Source organism: Calliphora vicina, chromosome 1 (genome assembly GCF_958450345.1).
Source record: "Calliphora vicina chromosome 1, idCalVici1.1, whole genome shotgun sequence".
Taxonomy (NCBI): domain Eukaryota; kingdom Metazoa; phylum Arthropoda; class Insecta; order Diptera; family Calliphoridae; genus Calliphora; species Calliphora vicina.
Window position 1 is genome coordinate 120,646,293 of NC_088780.1, and position 16,023 is coordinate 120,662,315.

At 29.6% G+C, this 16,023-nt stretch overlaps 2 protein-coding genes across 3 annotated transcripts in view; one reads left to right on the forward strand and one right to left on the reverse strand.

The window, feature by feature from the left end:
• qin overlaps window positions 1-16,023 on the reverse strand; it is a 223,432-nt gene that overhangs the window by 94,611 nt on the left and 112,798 nt on the right. The window lies entirely within an intron of this gene.
• The window catches only part of LOC135948916 (uncharacterized), a 108,540-nt gene continuing 103,542 nt past the window's right edge, over window positions 11,026-16,023 (forward strand). The window contains exon 1 of the mRNA XM_065498367.1: window positions 11,026-11,154. Within this exon, the coding sequence (XP_065354439.1) occupies window positions 11,115-11,154 (40 nt within the window). The 5' untranslated portion in view covers window positions 11,026-11,114. The remainder of the gene's footprint in view (window positions 11,155-16,023) is intronic.

Below are 16,023 nucleotides of genomic sequence, written 5' to 3' on the forward strand. Positions count from 1 at the left end.
TTTTCCTCATATCTCAGCCATTTGTGGACCGATTTTGCTGATTTTAAATACGAAACTACTCGAATGACTTGATCGACTCCGCTATCTATAAGGATCCAGAATATATATGGTTTATAGGGTCGGAAAATTATATTGTTGAAATTACAAACGGAATGACAAACTCATATATATACCCTTCTCACGAAGATGAAGGGTATAAAAACGAAAAGGGAAAAAACGCCCGGGGAATTTTTTTCATAATTGGGCTGATGATTTCTGTAGAAGTTGTCAAAATGAGGAAGAGACCATATTACACTTCTTCTGTAACTGTCCGGCACTATGTGATCTGCGTGCTAGACTTTTAGGGGAAAGAACCTTTAGCAGCCTCTCCGAACTATTTGGGAGGGAATTAAAGATGCCTTTATTAGAAAAAAAAAGCAGATGGTTATTTAGACCGGACATGCAAATGGAACCTTATAGTGACCCCGAATGTGTCGCATGATGGTCTGCACTCTTTAAACATCTCCTCCAATTTCTATAATTTCCATCTACAACTTTTCTTATTGATCCTATTCTCTCTTATCTCTCTCTCTTCTCTACTTTCTTTATCGTCCTCAGGTAACACAAAGGGAACAATGGAGCCAAGTGAGCTGTACAAGGAACGAAATGCTACCTGAAAACCTAACCTAACAGTCATCCTTACAAAATTACCGACTGTAGTGTGCGATATTAAGATTAATTTCAATTCAGTCAAATGTTTGCCATAATTCTAGCATTTAATGTGTCACACACATTGCGATTGCATTTGCAAGTGCAAAATGGTTAAACAAATCCTGTAGAAACATTCCTCTATCTCTGGATTGATGGATGGGCATTGCAAAAACCTAAATGGAATATTGAGTTTTATTTATCTTGTGGTATTACACAATAAACGTGATCATGTTTTAATAATCAGAGATGTCAAAATCAATTAATTTATTATGCAGAGGGGACATTTTAATTTAGATTTGCAATGAAATTTATGGGATTTTTAATGAGCTGATAAAGGATAATACATATTTAAAGTATTTTTTATTTATTTTTTGTTGTCAATAAAAATAACAAAAAAAAAATGGAAATGCAAACATAAGTGGTTTATACTTGCAGTTTAAAAATGCAACTTTAAAAAGGGGATGAACAAGATAGAGTGATATATTCGACTATTAAGAAATCAATACACTAGTGATCGGAACAAGTAAATGAATTGTAATGGTTTATAAAACGAATCTGATTGTGTTTTCTATTCACACTCAAATTTTGTTTAATTTTTTATCATTTTTATGAAGTTTCGCTTACATTAGAGCTGTGTACATCTTAATAGTTGATCCCGTTCGGCCTCTGGTAGCTATAGGTCCCGACCACTGTTTAGTTTTTTGTTTGGTCTCCATTCTTTGATCAAATCAGGAACACACATAGAGAATTATGCGTGTAATTAAAGCTAAATTGACTTTGGTATACAGTCTATCTATAAATTTATAGGCCAAAAATATTTGGTAGTCGACCTTACCGTAATTCAAATCGGAAGAAACTTATTTCAAATTCCAAAGAATGCACATATAAAGAAATTACAGTTTTTAATTAAGCTATCAGATCAAATTTGTAAATCTAGGTCTCAATTCCAAACTCAAGTACTGGCCATATGTTTTTAATTATTGAGCAAATGTTCATATTTAAAAAACAAAATAACTTTAAATAACTTCAATTGAAATTTTGTACACTTTCGATACATATTTTTGTTTATAACATTATGTTGCACAAAATGTTACAACTTCAATAAAAGTAACAATATTTTGTAGTAAATAATATTTACAACGTACTAAACAGAGTTTTAAAAGAACTAAATCAATATGAAATGATTTGGTAAGGTATTATTTTAATAGTTTTTCGAATTAGTTTGTCATTGATATATTCTGTGCACAAAACATTCAGAAATCTCAACAAGTAAGTAATAACCTTCACCAAATTATACTTTAAAATACAAATTTTAAATATTTTTAGGTAAAAAAATTAAAAAATTTTACAAAATTACAGACTGCTCTGCATTATCCAGCACTGCACTACCTACCAAGCATATACAAAAAAACTCAGTTCAAGACAATTACCTGTTAATTCTGAATGAATTTATTTGACAACCAGTAAAAATAAGCAATAATCTGTGCTATGAAAAGAATTTCTTCAACTAATCATCTCGATTAGAAACTGAAATACGAATACGTATTCGTTGGAGCCTTAAATCCTAGATGATTTAACAATCCACTACCTTAAACTTCTGTTACATGCACATAATAATTATTATTAAACAATAATAACCAAAAAAAAAATTAATTTGTATTTGGCATCCAGCAGCGGATTACTGAAAGTGGTCGCTCATTGGCTGCTACATTATAATCAATAAACATTTTTAATATTCGCAACCAACATTGTACAAACATTAAGCGTTAATTGTTGCAAAAATAAAGGAGTACAAACAAAAAACACTAAATGCAATTGCTTCGTTTTGTTTAAATAGTTAAACAAAATACATGAGCGAACATATTGGACGGCTTTGTTACTTATTTCAAGAAAAAAATAATATACCAAAAAATGTGAAAGGAATAATACTAAGTATAGGCTAGTAGTATGGGGAAAAATAAATATAAAATTAAAGCAACCAAAATGTTAAAACATTTACAACGTGTAAATTTATTAACATTTGACTTACATGTTTTTAAACAAAAAAAAAAAGTAAAAACTAAAATTAATTGGGTTAACAAAAACTGTGACTGCTCATTCGGAGACCTTAAAAGACAAGAAAATCAGGAATTTTGAAGGCTGTTAAACAAATTTAATTTTTAAGCTTCAATAATTAAAATTATTAAACAATAAAGACGCTTTTAAATGTAATTACTGACAGGAATACATAAAAAATGTTTTATTATTTGAAAGTAAACCTTAAATTTTTCTTTACAAAAAGTGGAAACTTTTATGACTTAAAAATTCGGTGTATGACTTAAAAATTCGGATTCTCTGTTATGAAGTGAAGCGTATCTCAGAGAGAGCGGGGCAAGTTCTTGACTATAAGTCTAAACTTCTAAACATGTGGCCTAACGTTGTCATGATGAAATATCGAGCCCTTAGCGCCAAATTATCGTAAGCGACAAAACACAAATTTTACAGGAGAAGTTTTTTTTTGATTATTTTGAAATTTATACATAGAATTAAAAATGTTATGATGCGATATAATATAATTTCGTTCAAGCTATTTGTCTTTTTTTCAAAAATATTTATAAATTTTGACAATTAAAAATTCATGGAATACTTTATAGAAATAAATTTACTTTATAGATACAAATTTTTCGAATTGAAATAAAATTTTTATTTATGAATAGTTTTTAATGAAATTTCACAGTTATGTAGATTTTTCTATTTAAAATGGAAAAATAAAAACGAATTTTGAAATTTATTATCAGCAATTCCCAAAAAAGTGTTGAAAAATTCCAAAAATGCAAATTTTTAGTTTTTTGGCTATAATATCCATACCAGGCTCGGGGTTATCGGGACCCTATAGAAAATAATTAGAAACATATTGAGCCACCTATAATCGGTTACTATATTTTGATATCGTTTGAGAATTTTTGCCCTAAAGTTTTATTTTACATAAAAAATAGGTGTTTTTTGAAAGGACCTGGTCCCCTCGGTAACAACCATTTTGAAATTGGTTTTCCTTTAAAATATTTTATCAAAACTTAGCTTTCAGAAAGTAGAAATTCCTTATACATCATCTTAGAATTTTTTTGCGATAACTTAAAAAGAAAAAAAGTTCTTTTTTCACAAAAAATAGCGAAAAATCGCTTTTTAAAAATTTTTTAAATTCAAATGCATATAACTTTGGACTTAGTCATTATTTTTAAACAGTTCTTTTTCCATTTGACACATACATGTGTTGTTAGTCCAATAAAGGAAAACTGTAGAAAATCGGGAAATATTTGGAAACGCTGTTATCAAAAAACTGGAGTAGGATGGGTAAAAATTAAATTTTCAAATGCGAATATCTTCTAAGCTATAATAGATAATTGATAGCTACGATGAGGTTTTTTGTAGTGCTCGATGAGGAGATTCTACATGTATAATGTTTTTGAAATCGAAACTCAAACCAAGAAATAATATCGTTTTAAAAATGTAACATACCCGAGGTGTCCTACTTTGAGGGCCCTTGGTCGCGCCCCTGGTGGGCCCATGAGGTCCACGTTCAAAACTTAAACTCGACAACACTTCTTCTACTGTAAAATACAAACATTAACTTACGATAAAATCTTACCCCCTATATTTTTGATGTTATTAACAATTTTGATATTCTGAGAACGCTAAAACATCAGTCGGTCCATAAAATTTTAATTTCTGCAATAAAACAAAAATTTTAAAAATGTCGCTTACGATAATTTGGCGCTAAGGGCTCGATATGCCGCATATTCTGAGCGATTTTCGGCAAATGCTCGCTTTAAACGAATCAGTTGCAATCGGTACAGGTTCCTTGTGATGGCATTTCAGCAGCTCCCACCAAATACAGAGAATTTCCTTAGCGCCATGGATATTCGGCTTTGGTATCGATACAAATTAAGTAAATCTTAAATTTTTCCTTAAAAATCTTGAACATCAGTTTAAATTCGTATCAGTAAATGCTTTTTTTGTCCGAGATGATCATCTTAGAGAAATTGGAGAATTTCGTATTTAAATTATCCGTTTTGTAAACAATATTCTAAATTGTTATTCCAAATTTTATACTAAGTATTATTAACTGTAACTTAGTAGTTCCCATACCATATATTTTGTAATTTAACTCACTGTCTTCCAAATTATTAGAGAAAAAATTATTTTTTTTTATAAACATATTAATCTATTAATTTTCATGAACCATTTATCATCATTTAAAAAAAAAACTTTATAAGATTTAAATGGAAAAGGTTAATTATTCATTAATGCCATACATAAGTACATACAATACATCATAATCAATTGTTCGTTTATTTATTTAATTAGCATAAAACAACTATTTATTAATAGGTTTTTTAATTTATTTCTTTTTAATTATCACAACATACTCTCCAATGGCAATAACGAAGATGATTACAATCATCTTATCTCTCTACGCCACAATCCCAACATGAGACTCATTAATGAAATTGTTTTCCAAGTTTACATTTTTTTCCCGTTTTCATAAAAATAAGAAAACACCACCACCCAGCCTCATTTGAACATGTTTAAGGCGCACTTTCATCGTTAAAAGCGTTTATTTATTTGCCTGTTTTACAAAACATGTCAAGACAGACGGACAGATGGATAGACAGACAGACACCTGTAAGCGATTTGTAATATTCAATGTAAAACGTGTGCATAAACTTGTTTCGTTTTCATTAATTCATTCATGTCTATTTTCTCCTTCAACTGGGCACATTTCGGTGTGAATGTGTTAAAATTCAAGGGGCGGTTATTTTTATACATTTTTTGTATTAGTTTACACCGTACTTCCAGCATAATGGGCCATTGTTGTAATTGTAGCAAGTACAGTTACACAAATTTCTTAGAGATCATTTCATTCATATTGTTGTTGAACAGTTCGGTTGTTTTCTAAAAATGTTCCCTGATATACTATATATTAGTGGAATTTTAATTATTTATATTGGGTGTATGACTTAAAAATGCGGTATTTTTTATTTGTTTGCTTTTTTTTAAAACATTTATATAGTATAAACTTATTCAAAGTATTGGCCATTGTTAGCTATGATCTTTTCCCATTTTTCTGGCAACATATGAATTCCTTTTGAGGCCAAGAACGAATCAAGCCAATTTTGGATACTCTGTATCCTAGAGAGAGCGTTATGCATCGATCGAAACAAATAGTAGTCGGGCGGGGCACGGTATCTGGACTATAAGCCGAGTGAGGCAAATATTCCCAACCTCTTCTTTCTAAATAGTTTTTAACAGGTATTGCAACATGTGACGTAACGTTGCTATGGTGGACTATTAAGATTTCTGGGCGATTTTCGGCCAATGCTCGCTTCAAACGATTAAGTTGAGTTCGGTACAGGTTCCCTATGATGGTCTGACCAGATTTCGGCAGCTCATAATAGATAGGACACTTTTGGTACCACCAAATACAGAGTATTATCTTAGCGCCATGGATATTTGGTTTCACATACGATCTCTTACGCTTCCGGTTATAGTAATGGATCCATTTTTCATCACAAGTAATGATACGGCATTCTTTATAAAATTTGTTAAAAATTAATAATATATTGTGATCAATCACCATTGAAATTGTTTGTCTCTCACCAAAGCATTAAAAAACAATAATAAATAGCTTTTAGTACCATATTTCGAGATATCACTGTGTGTTTAATGTAGGAGGCGTGCGAGAAAAAGTAAAGAAGGCTGCCGAAGACAACACCTAGGCTATTCGGATTTTTTGCCTACCTTCATCCGAGATTTCTTTAGTGCCTTAGTCCATGAAGTAAAAAATTACACGGTTGACTTTGAGGTTGATCACTGCAATTTACGTTCCTGCTGATGTTCGGTGATGGTACTGGAATATTTAGACACCTATTTCGTCAATTCGGCAGACTGAGGTTTGTGATATATTCCCGAGCTACTGTGCCGTGTTTTATACATATATTATCAATTTCAGCCGACAACTCCATAATACGCTCATCAGCAGGGTTTGCATGTGATCCTCTTGTACAGCAAGTCGTGTTTTGAGTCTTGTAGATGAAGCATTTATGTAGGGTATTTAAAATTTATATTTCTCACTTAATCGTCCTATCGACATTTACACTATTTATGTTATTTTTGTTTTATTAAATTCATGTTGTGTTTTCAATATTTACGACAGTTGTTTTTAATTTTAATTAATTCATATTTTCATTTTCAATTTATGTTGTATTGGGTCCTCATTGCCGCATTCATAACATTAGTAATGAAATAAAGAAACTAATGACAATAAATTACATTTTTCTCTTTTTAAATATATGCATAATCAACATTAATAAAATGGAATGTGTCACTCAAATCTATATAAAGCAATTGGCTCCATTAAATAAGTTAACTCAAATATGGGTACTAATTAGGCATGAAACGACAATAATACATACTAAAACTGTAATCTGAGTTAAAATTAAAAAAAACCTTTCAACCTTAGAACAAGCGTGGAAAAATATTTTACAATTAACTCAAATATGAATTTTGAATATCTGAAATATCTCATTTAAAACGAAAGTACAATTGCCACTGCTATGGGAGTGTTTGAAAAATGAATAAAAAAAAAATAGACGATATTTAATTTGACAATGACAAACTCAACATTCTTACTTGATTTGCTTTTTTGCTTTAATAACGAAAATCTATTAAATTTAATTATATGAAAAATCGTGTCTATAACGAGGTTACAACAAAAACCACAACAACAAAATAGTAATCAATAATTAAACAAACAATGAAAAACTAATGTTCTTGGCTTAAAATCATGTTGACTCCAATTTAATGGCAAAATCATCATTATTATCACAATCATCATAATCATCATGTTTGGTTCATGTTTTTTTTTTACTTTATTATTATGTATTTGTTAACAGTAACAAACAATAACAAAATGTCAACAGAAGCTTTTGCCAAATTAGTACTTGCATAGAGACCGATTCCGAAAAAAATTAGCGTAATAATGATGGCAACAATCCATCAAAATGTTAGCAAAATACACACAAACATAAAATCAATAATAATGAACTGACAAACAGATGTCAGTTAATGTCTTCATTAACAAACAACAATAATAACAAAAACAACAACAACTCTTAGTAGCTGGTGTAAGCAACAAAAAAAATAAGAAGACGAAACATTTTTACCAAAAAATACATACAGCAAAGATGAAAAAACGAATAGAAACGAAGAAAAACATTTAAAACAACTACTTTGACATGACCTACGACAATATAAAAACAAAGCAAGATTTGTAAACAAACGTATTCTCTTTGATTTATACCCCTCCGCCTGCTTTCTCTAGCTAAACATTATAATCAAATGTAAACAAAAACACTTTTTTCAGCACGTGGTGTTAAATACATGTAAACAGAGCATAAAAGCCGGCTTTTAAACCAAAGAGAGCTTTACATTGAGCGCAACACATTTTGTAACATAAAGTCGATAATACAGTTCAGATGCAGAGATCTTTATTTTGAACCAGTTTCTTTCACAAGTTTCTCTTCTTTTTCAAGTTTTATTATTAAACAATGGATTTGCTTTTGGTTGAACAATCACTTTTGTTTATTGCCATGCAAGTTTAAGCCAAGATTTCTTTATGTGTTGTCTGTCGTCGTCTTGAGCGCATTAAAATTTATCAAACACTTTTGTTTAAACGTCAGTCTTTGGCCGTCCGTTGAGTTGTTTAAACCGTTAACTAAACGTTGAAGCGTATAGAAAGCGGGGGAAAAAATATTCAAATGAGTGAATTTAATCGATGTTGTGTATAAAGAGTGAAATTGTTAGAGTGGTGAATTTTGGAAAACAAATTTACATATATCATGAATTAAATTTATATACATATGTATAACAATAAAGAAAATAATTCAATATTATTTAATTTAATAATAAAAACGGTCCATAGAAAAAAAAATAAGATTTATTTTTTACGACATTTACAATCACACCTATCGTGAAAAACATGTGAAATTTATGTTCCCATGAAATATCCATTTTCCTCGAAGGGAAAATAGCTATCGTGATATTCCTCTAAACTTTTCATTCACAATAGTTGATTTTGTTCGTAACAGCTGTTTATTGTTTACAAAATTCCATCTAAAAATTTCACAACATGGGGAATTTTTTCACGTGAACAAAGTTTATGAACAAAAAATGGGAAAAGGGAACATATTTCATGTGAAATATTGTTTCGCGATAGGGGTGAATATCTTTCTATGAATAGGAAACTATGTTTAAAAATGGTTGAGAAATAAATTTAACACAATTTTAAGAAGAAAAAAATAGTATAAATTTCAACATATTTTTATGATTTTAATTCGTCATTCCGTTTGTAACCTATTGAAATATAGATCGAAGATTCAAAAAGTACATGTAATGTTATGGTTCCTTATAAAATTATAATACGATCTAGCTATGTCCGACCGTTTGTTTTCTCGAAAAAATTATTAGTTGATCAGAAATGGCCAAATTTTGTACAACCAAACAAATTTCAAATACGAGAAGACCTAAAAAACCAATATTTGCCACAAATAGTCTAATTTCTAAATTCTGTATCAAAATATATGAAAATCTTTGTTCGGGCTACTATACAACTATTAAAAAATATACACATAATTTCTTCAATTATTACTTTATTTTAATAACTACAAGATCGTGAATCTCAGAAAAACACTTCCATTTGTAAAAACTCTAAATTTTTTTCACGATTTAATTCGAAATTCAAAAAAAAATAAAAATGCAGTTGTCCAAATGACTCTAATATGATCCAGATCGGAAAACCCAAGTTTGTGATGTCTTATGGAATTCATGATATTTATCATGTGAGCTTTGAAAATAACATTTGATATCAAGTTGAGAAAATGGCATTTGTCAAACTTGTTTAATTTTGATCGAAAATTTATGTTATTTTAATTCGATAACAAACACAATTCTGAATGATTTCTCACACCTAAAAAGTGTTTGTAATTCTCAAATCATTCTCAAACATAAGACTTAATTTAAACTTGTTTGCTCGAATACACGAAGACACGAAGCGTTTAAAATATATTGAAAATAGATTTCTCAATAATTAGGGGAATTAATTCTCAGATTCAGAATATTCATTTTCATTGGATTTGAAAATTTTGACTACAAATATTATTCTCAAAATATACGTATATAGTGTGTATATTATTAATTGTATTTAAAAATGAGTTGAGAATAATGGTACGTATTTGAAATCATTTTGAATTTTCGGAGGCCTTATTGCATATATTTTTGCTAAATATTTAAAGATATATACATTATCGATATTCAGGTCATTTGGCTGGGTTACAAAGTGGAAGTAAAATATTAAGGTCATTGAAACAATATTTAGCTTAAAACTTGTGGTTAAATCAAGATAAATAAAAAAATTTATTTAGGAAATTTTAAAACGAATGTGTAGTCATTTAAAATCGAATAATTTTTCCTTATTTCTGTTTAATTGGCAATTATTTGTAGTTGTTTTCTAGTGTCAAACTTGACAGTAGCATATTTTATAAATAAAGATGTGATTTTATCAAATTAATTTGAATGGAATTCCAATAGAAACTAGTTATTTTTTTGATATTTTATTATCACTATCAGCTACTTTAACTGTATCGTTATTGGCTTATATGTATACGAAAAATAAACAACAACAATTAAAGAAAAAGTTCACTTTCTAAAAAACCCAAATTCTTGAAAATAAATTCTATCGCAACAAGAAACAAGAATTTAAACAAACAAAATTAAATGAATTAAACACAATCATGAATATTAATAAGATTTAAACAAAGAAAGAAGTTGTTAACACACTACAACTAAAAAAAAAAACATCAAATAAATTATAAACAAAATTTTTTTTAAATAAACAAATAAACGTGCTAAAGACAAACTAAATAAGATAAAAATAAAATTAAATGTATCAGTATAAGGAAATTAATAAAAAAAATAATGTGTTCAGTTAAAAAAAGTTATAAAAAGCCTAAAGTAAAACCATTATTCATATTTTTTTTCTTTTAGAGAGCAGCATGGTTGATTTTAGCCTAGATAATAAAATTTGTTTGCTTTTAAATACAAATATTATTTGTAACTATTAAATTAACAAACCAAAATACTATTTATTATACAAAAAATTAAAAGAAAATAATGAAAACCATTTTAATTTAATAGAAAAAAGCTAAAATTAAAGGGTTTATTAACCACAAAAAAAAACACAAACAAAACAACACAGTAATTTGGCAATAAATGGTAACACTGCATTTGTAACAACAACAACAATAATAATAATAACAACAAACGCATAATTGCTCTTACAAGTAAGAAGCAGAATTAGGAAAGAAAACCAAAACAAAACACAAACAAAAATGGCTGCGGTCAATTGGTTTTGTTTGGTGTTGGCATTCGGTAAGTGCAACAAAAACATCTTATTATTTTAACTACATATTTATTATTATAAGAAAATAATGTATTATGCAATTTAAAAATTAATTGTTTAAATCTATATAATAAACCATAGATTACTACAACAACATGTATAGTAGAAAACTGCAAAAAAGTAAATATTTTATACAACATAAAAATAAATTTATGCCGATGTGCTGATATTATTGCACATACAGTGTGTCAACAAGTTTTATTTTTGCTTCCACGAAAAGAGTTTAGTATCATTATTATATACTTAAACATTATATTGTATTATACAATTTAATAAAATTCAAAAATCTAGATTCTGGAGATTACATTATTTTTTTTTTTTTTGGAAAAAATAATAAATCTGATTTGGAATGTCTGATTTTTAAGAAATTTTTAAAATAAGATCTCCTTTTTTGAAATTGTATTGACGAAATATAAGACTGATCCTAACTGTGTAGATTTCGAGAAACTGCAGGGGTAACAAAAACAAAAATGAGCGATTTTACAACATTTTATTAAATTATTTTAAAGGTTAAAAGCTTCATTCCCCTGAGATAATCCAACAGTAAACTGCCATCCATCATATGTCCATCCCAGCGACCTTGTTATATATTAATGCAAGTTTTATTTGTATATTTAAAAAACTTCTCTCCAATTACGTTAATAAAAATTCTTAGTTTTATAACACACTGTACACATTAACCATAGTTTAAATGCTTAAATGTTGCATGTTGTGTTGTCGTCGTCGTTGCTTCTCCACACAACACAGACGTTACAACTTTTCAACTTATTTCGTAATTTTGAAGGACATTTTTTTCATCTCAAAGAAAACCAGTTCACTTTAGATCATTAATTAAACACTTAAATTGAAAAAAATTATCTTTTAGTTAAATTGTATTTTTACTCTTAATTAATTTGGCTAAAAAGTTTAATTGTTTTTGAAAGTAAAAATTGAAATTTTAGAGTACATTATCAATAAATAAGCAAACAAAAAATTAAAAAAAAATATTAATGAGCAATTAAATTTCTTAAAATTAAATAAATATGTTAATTAAGCAATCTCTTACTCAATTAAACGTATGTTAAAATGGTTAAAATGTAATGCTAATTTGGATTATTTTGTTAACGTCAAGGTTTGTTGAAAATGTTGGTATTAACTATTTAAGTCAGTTATCCTTAAACTAACTTAAATAGTTAATATCAAAATTTTCAACAAACCTTGACAACAGTAGATCATAAGTGGCACATTACATCCGGTTGATACAGTTGACATTAAGTTGACATCTTAATCAAAATGTGATACAAATCGTTCCGAACAGAAGAATCGTTCCAAGAAAAACAAAGAAGTTTATGAAGCTAAAAGTTTTTCTACCTTAAATTAGATATAGTATTGATCATCTGGGAGTGTTTTTAATTTCTACGCTGTCATCGATTGTTCCTCTCTGGGGAAAAAATACGGTTAATAGAGCTTCTGCTGAATTGACAATCTTAAGGTGATTGAGACTCGGGTTGTTCTGGAGAGAAGATCCAATAGTTATGGAAACCGCCTAGCAATGTGATGACTCACGTTTCTTCCTACTATCCAATTTTTAGCTACAATTTGTTCTTTAACTAATATGGACAACATTTAGATGGAAACTAATATATCGACGGTTTTTTAATACTTAGATAACTTCAAACCAGGAAGAGAAGCTCAAATTTTTGTTCGGTATTAAAACAATAATCTATAGAAAAAACTTTTATTGATAAATTGTCCTATAGAAAAAAACTTATACAGAAATTCTACTATAGAAAAGACAGAAATTTTGTACAAAATTACTTCAACACAATTTTTTGTATAGAAAACACTTGTTGGTGAACAACTTTAATTATAATCTTTAGTAATTTTATTTCATACATTTATTATTTTTCTTCTTTTAAATAATTAAGTTATTTTTCTTATTTTTAATTCCATGGCTAGTGTGAACAATGCACATTAAAGCATACGCAGTTATTTATTAAATTTTGGTAGTTCTATTTAAATCTACTTACATGAGAATTTATTTGCTCTCATCAAAGTAAATGCATTAAAAGAAATAAGAAAAATACTGGTTTTTTGCTCACGCACTTTTATATTATGTATGCATGTATGTATGTACGTATGTTAATATGTAATATGCGTAAGCTATATTTAAATATCATTACGCACTTTTTTGGGGTTCTTTTTTATATTAAAGTATTATTGAACTTCACTTGCGTTTACTGCCTCGCTGCTAGCAGAATAATTTAAGAACAAATTGTCTTGTTATACTTTAATTTAGTCTTTAATAAATAAAATAACGGTTGAATAAATACCCTACATATGAAAATAAGGTGTTTCATTCCGTTTAAACTAAAATTAAAGTAATTTTAACTTAAGAAAAGTTAAAATCTCGTACATTATTTGGTGCCGAAACCCGGGACTGGTGAATAATTGATTGTAAATTGGAGTAACGACTTGGAATCGCATTGCCTTGGAACTGTTCGCTTGAAGTTTGAACTTGGCTCTGGAACTTTTTGATACAATTGCTTGTGGTCTTAGAAGATATTTTGAGAAGTGGAACTTGCTGCAACAAATTAATTAAATAAGGTTTGGAACTCTGCGTTACTGTTACCGAAATCAGTGGTTATTTGTGGTTCCTGGAAAACTGTATGTATTCATGAAATTTTATGTTATAAAATACGTGTAGAATTGCAAAGGTGTTTTGAACAAAATGGCTGATATTCACCATCTTGTTGAGGATCAAAAAGATTTATTTTCGAACTTACAGCGTACTGCTAGGTTATATAATTCGAGACAGAATAAAACTCATGGTTTAGCACAATCTGTTTTAGATGAAATAGAATCGAACTTTTTGCAATTTAAAGACGGGAATACACAATTATGCGCCGTAGTCCGTGATAATACTATTAATACAGAAAATATTCCGTACTTCAAAGATGATGTTTATTATAAATTTCAAGACGAATTTTTTACCCTTAAAAGCCAATTGCTTGATTTCATGGAATCTTCTGGTTCTCATTCTCGTTCTCCTGGAATTCAGTCCAGTACGTTTGCTGGTCCCTCTCATTCTAGAAATGAAACATTTGCTCTTCAGGCTCGTTTACCGAAAATTGATTTACCAGTTTTTAGTGGTGATTATCTAACTTGGATGTCTTATCAGGACATGTTCGTTTCGTTAGTGCATAATAATTCTGGCCTAACTGATGTTCAAAAATTTTGTTTTTTAAAAAATTCTTGTAAAGGAACTCCTTTGGACATCGTGAACGAATATCCAGCAACGGATTCAAGCTACAATTTAGCATGGACCGCTCTACAGAATAGATATCACAATAAAAGAAAAATAGTTGATACTATTTTTAAAAAATTATTTTCAATATCTGCTTCGGATGGCTCTTCGAAAAGTATTCAGACGATTTTAGATACAACCCGAACTAGTATTGCCCTACTGCGTACTTTAGAAGTAAACACCGAAGGCGAACATGCTATGCTTATTTATATGACTGTTAATAAGCTAGATATTCAGACACGTAAGGAATGGGAGCAATCGCTTAATGCCTCAACTCAAATCCCTCCAATTGAAGATTTGTTTAAATTTTTGGAAGCAACCTTTCGAACATTAGAAACTATTTCTGATCAGACTGAATCAAATCCTAATGCATCTTTTTCGAAACCCAAAAATCCACAACAACAAAATAAAGGTAAAAACAATTTTCGACGTTATGTAAATGCTGTTTCTACAAATACCGACTCCAACTGCCCCTGCTGCAATAAGCGTCACCTTTTGTTTAAATGTTTTAAGTTTGCTGCTTTAGCTTCTACTGAAAAAAGAGATTTTTTGAATTCAAAGCGAATATGTCGGAATTGCTTAGCCCCAGGCCACTTTAGTAACAAATGCCACGTAGACTCTCGTTGTCAAGTCTGTCAACAAAACCACCATACCACTGTTCATAATGAGTATTTCATAAACCGTGCTTCTGAAACTCCACCTTCTGAACCTGCTACACCTTCTCATACACCCTCGTCTTCTCAAGTGATTGAAAACGTTACCGCTCATGTCGTTGACAATAGTGAAACATTTAGTAGGAGAAAAAGGCCCCAAGTTCTTCTAGCTACGATGCGTGTAGTACTGAAAACCGCTCAAGGTGATTTTGTTTTGCGTGCTCTTCTTGATCAATGTGCTCAGGCTACATTTATCACTAAAAAGGCTGCTGATGCCTTAAACTTATCTTACAAAAGAAACTTTGTTGAAATCTGCGGAGTTGGTGGAAGTCAACCCACGATTTCAAAGAATTATGTTAATTTTTCTATTTTCTCAAGAATTGAAACCAATTTTAAAATCGATTGTGAGGCTTTGGTTTTATCGAAAATAACGGCATATCAACCTATGGCTATAAACGAAAAATTATTACCTGATTTGAAGAAATTTTCTTTAGCTGATCCTTCTTTTTCGAAACCTGGTGAAGTTGACCTTTTACTCGGAGGTGATGTATACGGAGATATCGTATTACCTCAGCAACATAAATTTAACGATGGTTTGTTCTTGCAATTTACACATTTTGGGTGGATAGTTTCTGGCCCTTCCCCTGATAACTCATATCAGCACACTATCACAGTAAATGTTTGTTCACTAGATAAACAATTGCAGTCCTTTTGGGAACAGGAAGAATTGTTGGAGAAAAAGGTTTTAACGGAAGAAGAAATCCTCTGTGAACAACATTTCAAAAATACTACGTCCCGTAATTCTTCTGGACGTTATACCGTATCACTACCATTTAAATCACTGCTTAAGGGCCTCCCACTTCCAGTCTTTGCACATACAGACTATGCAGCACTTTCTC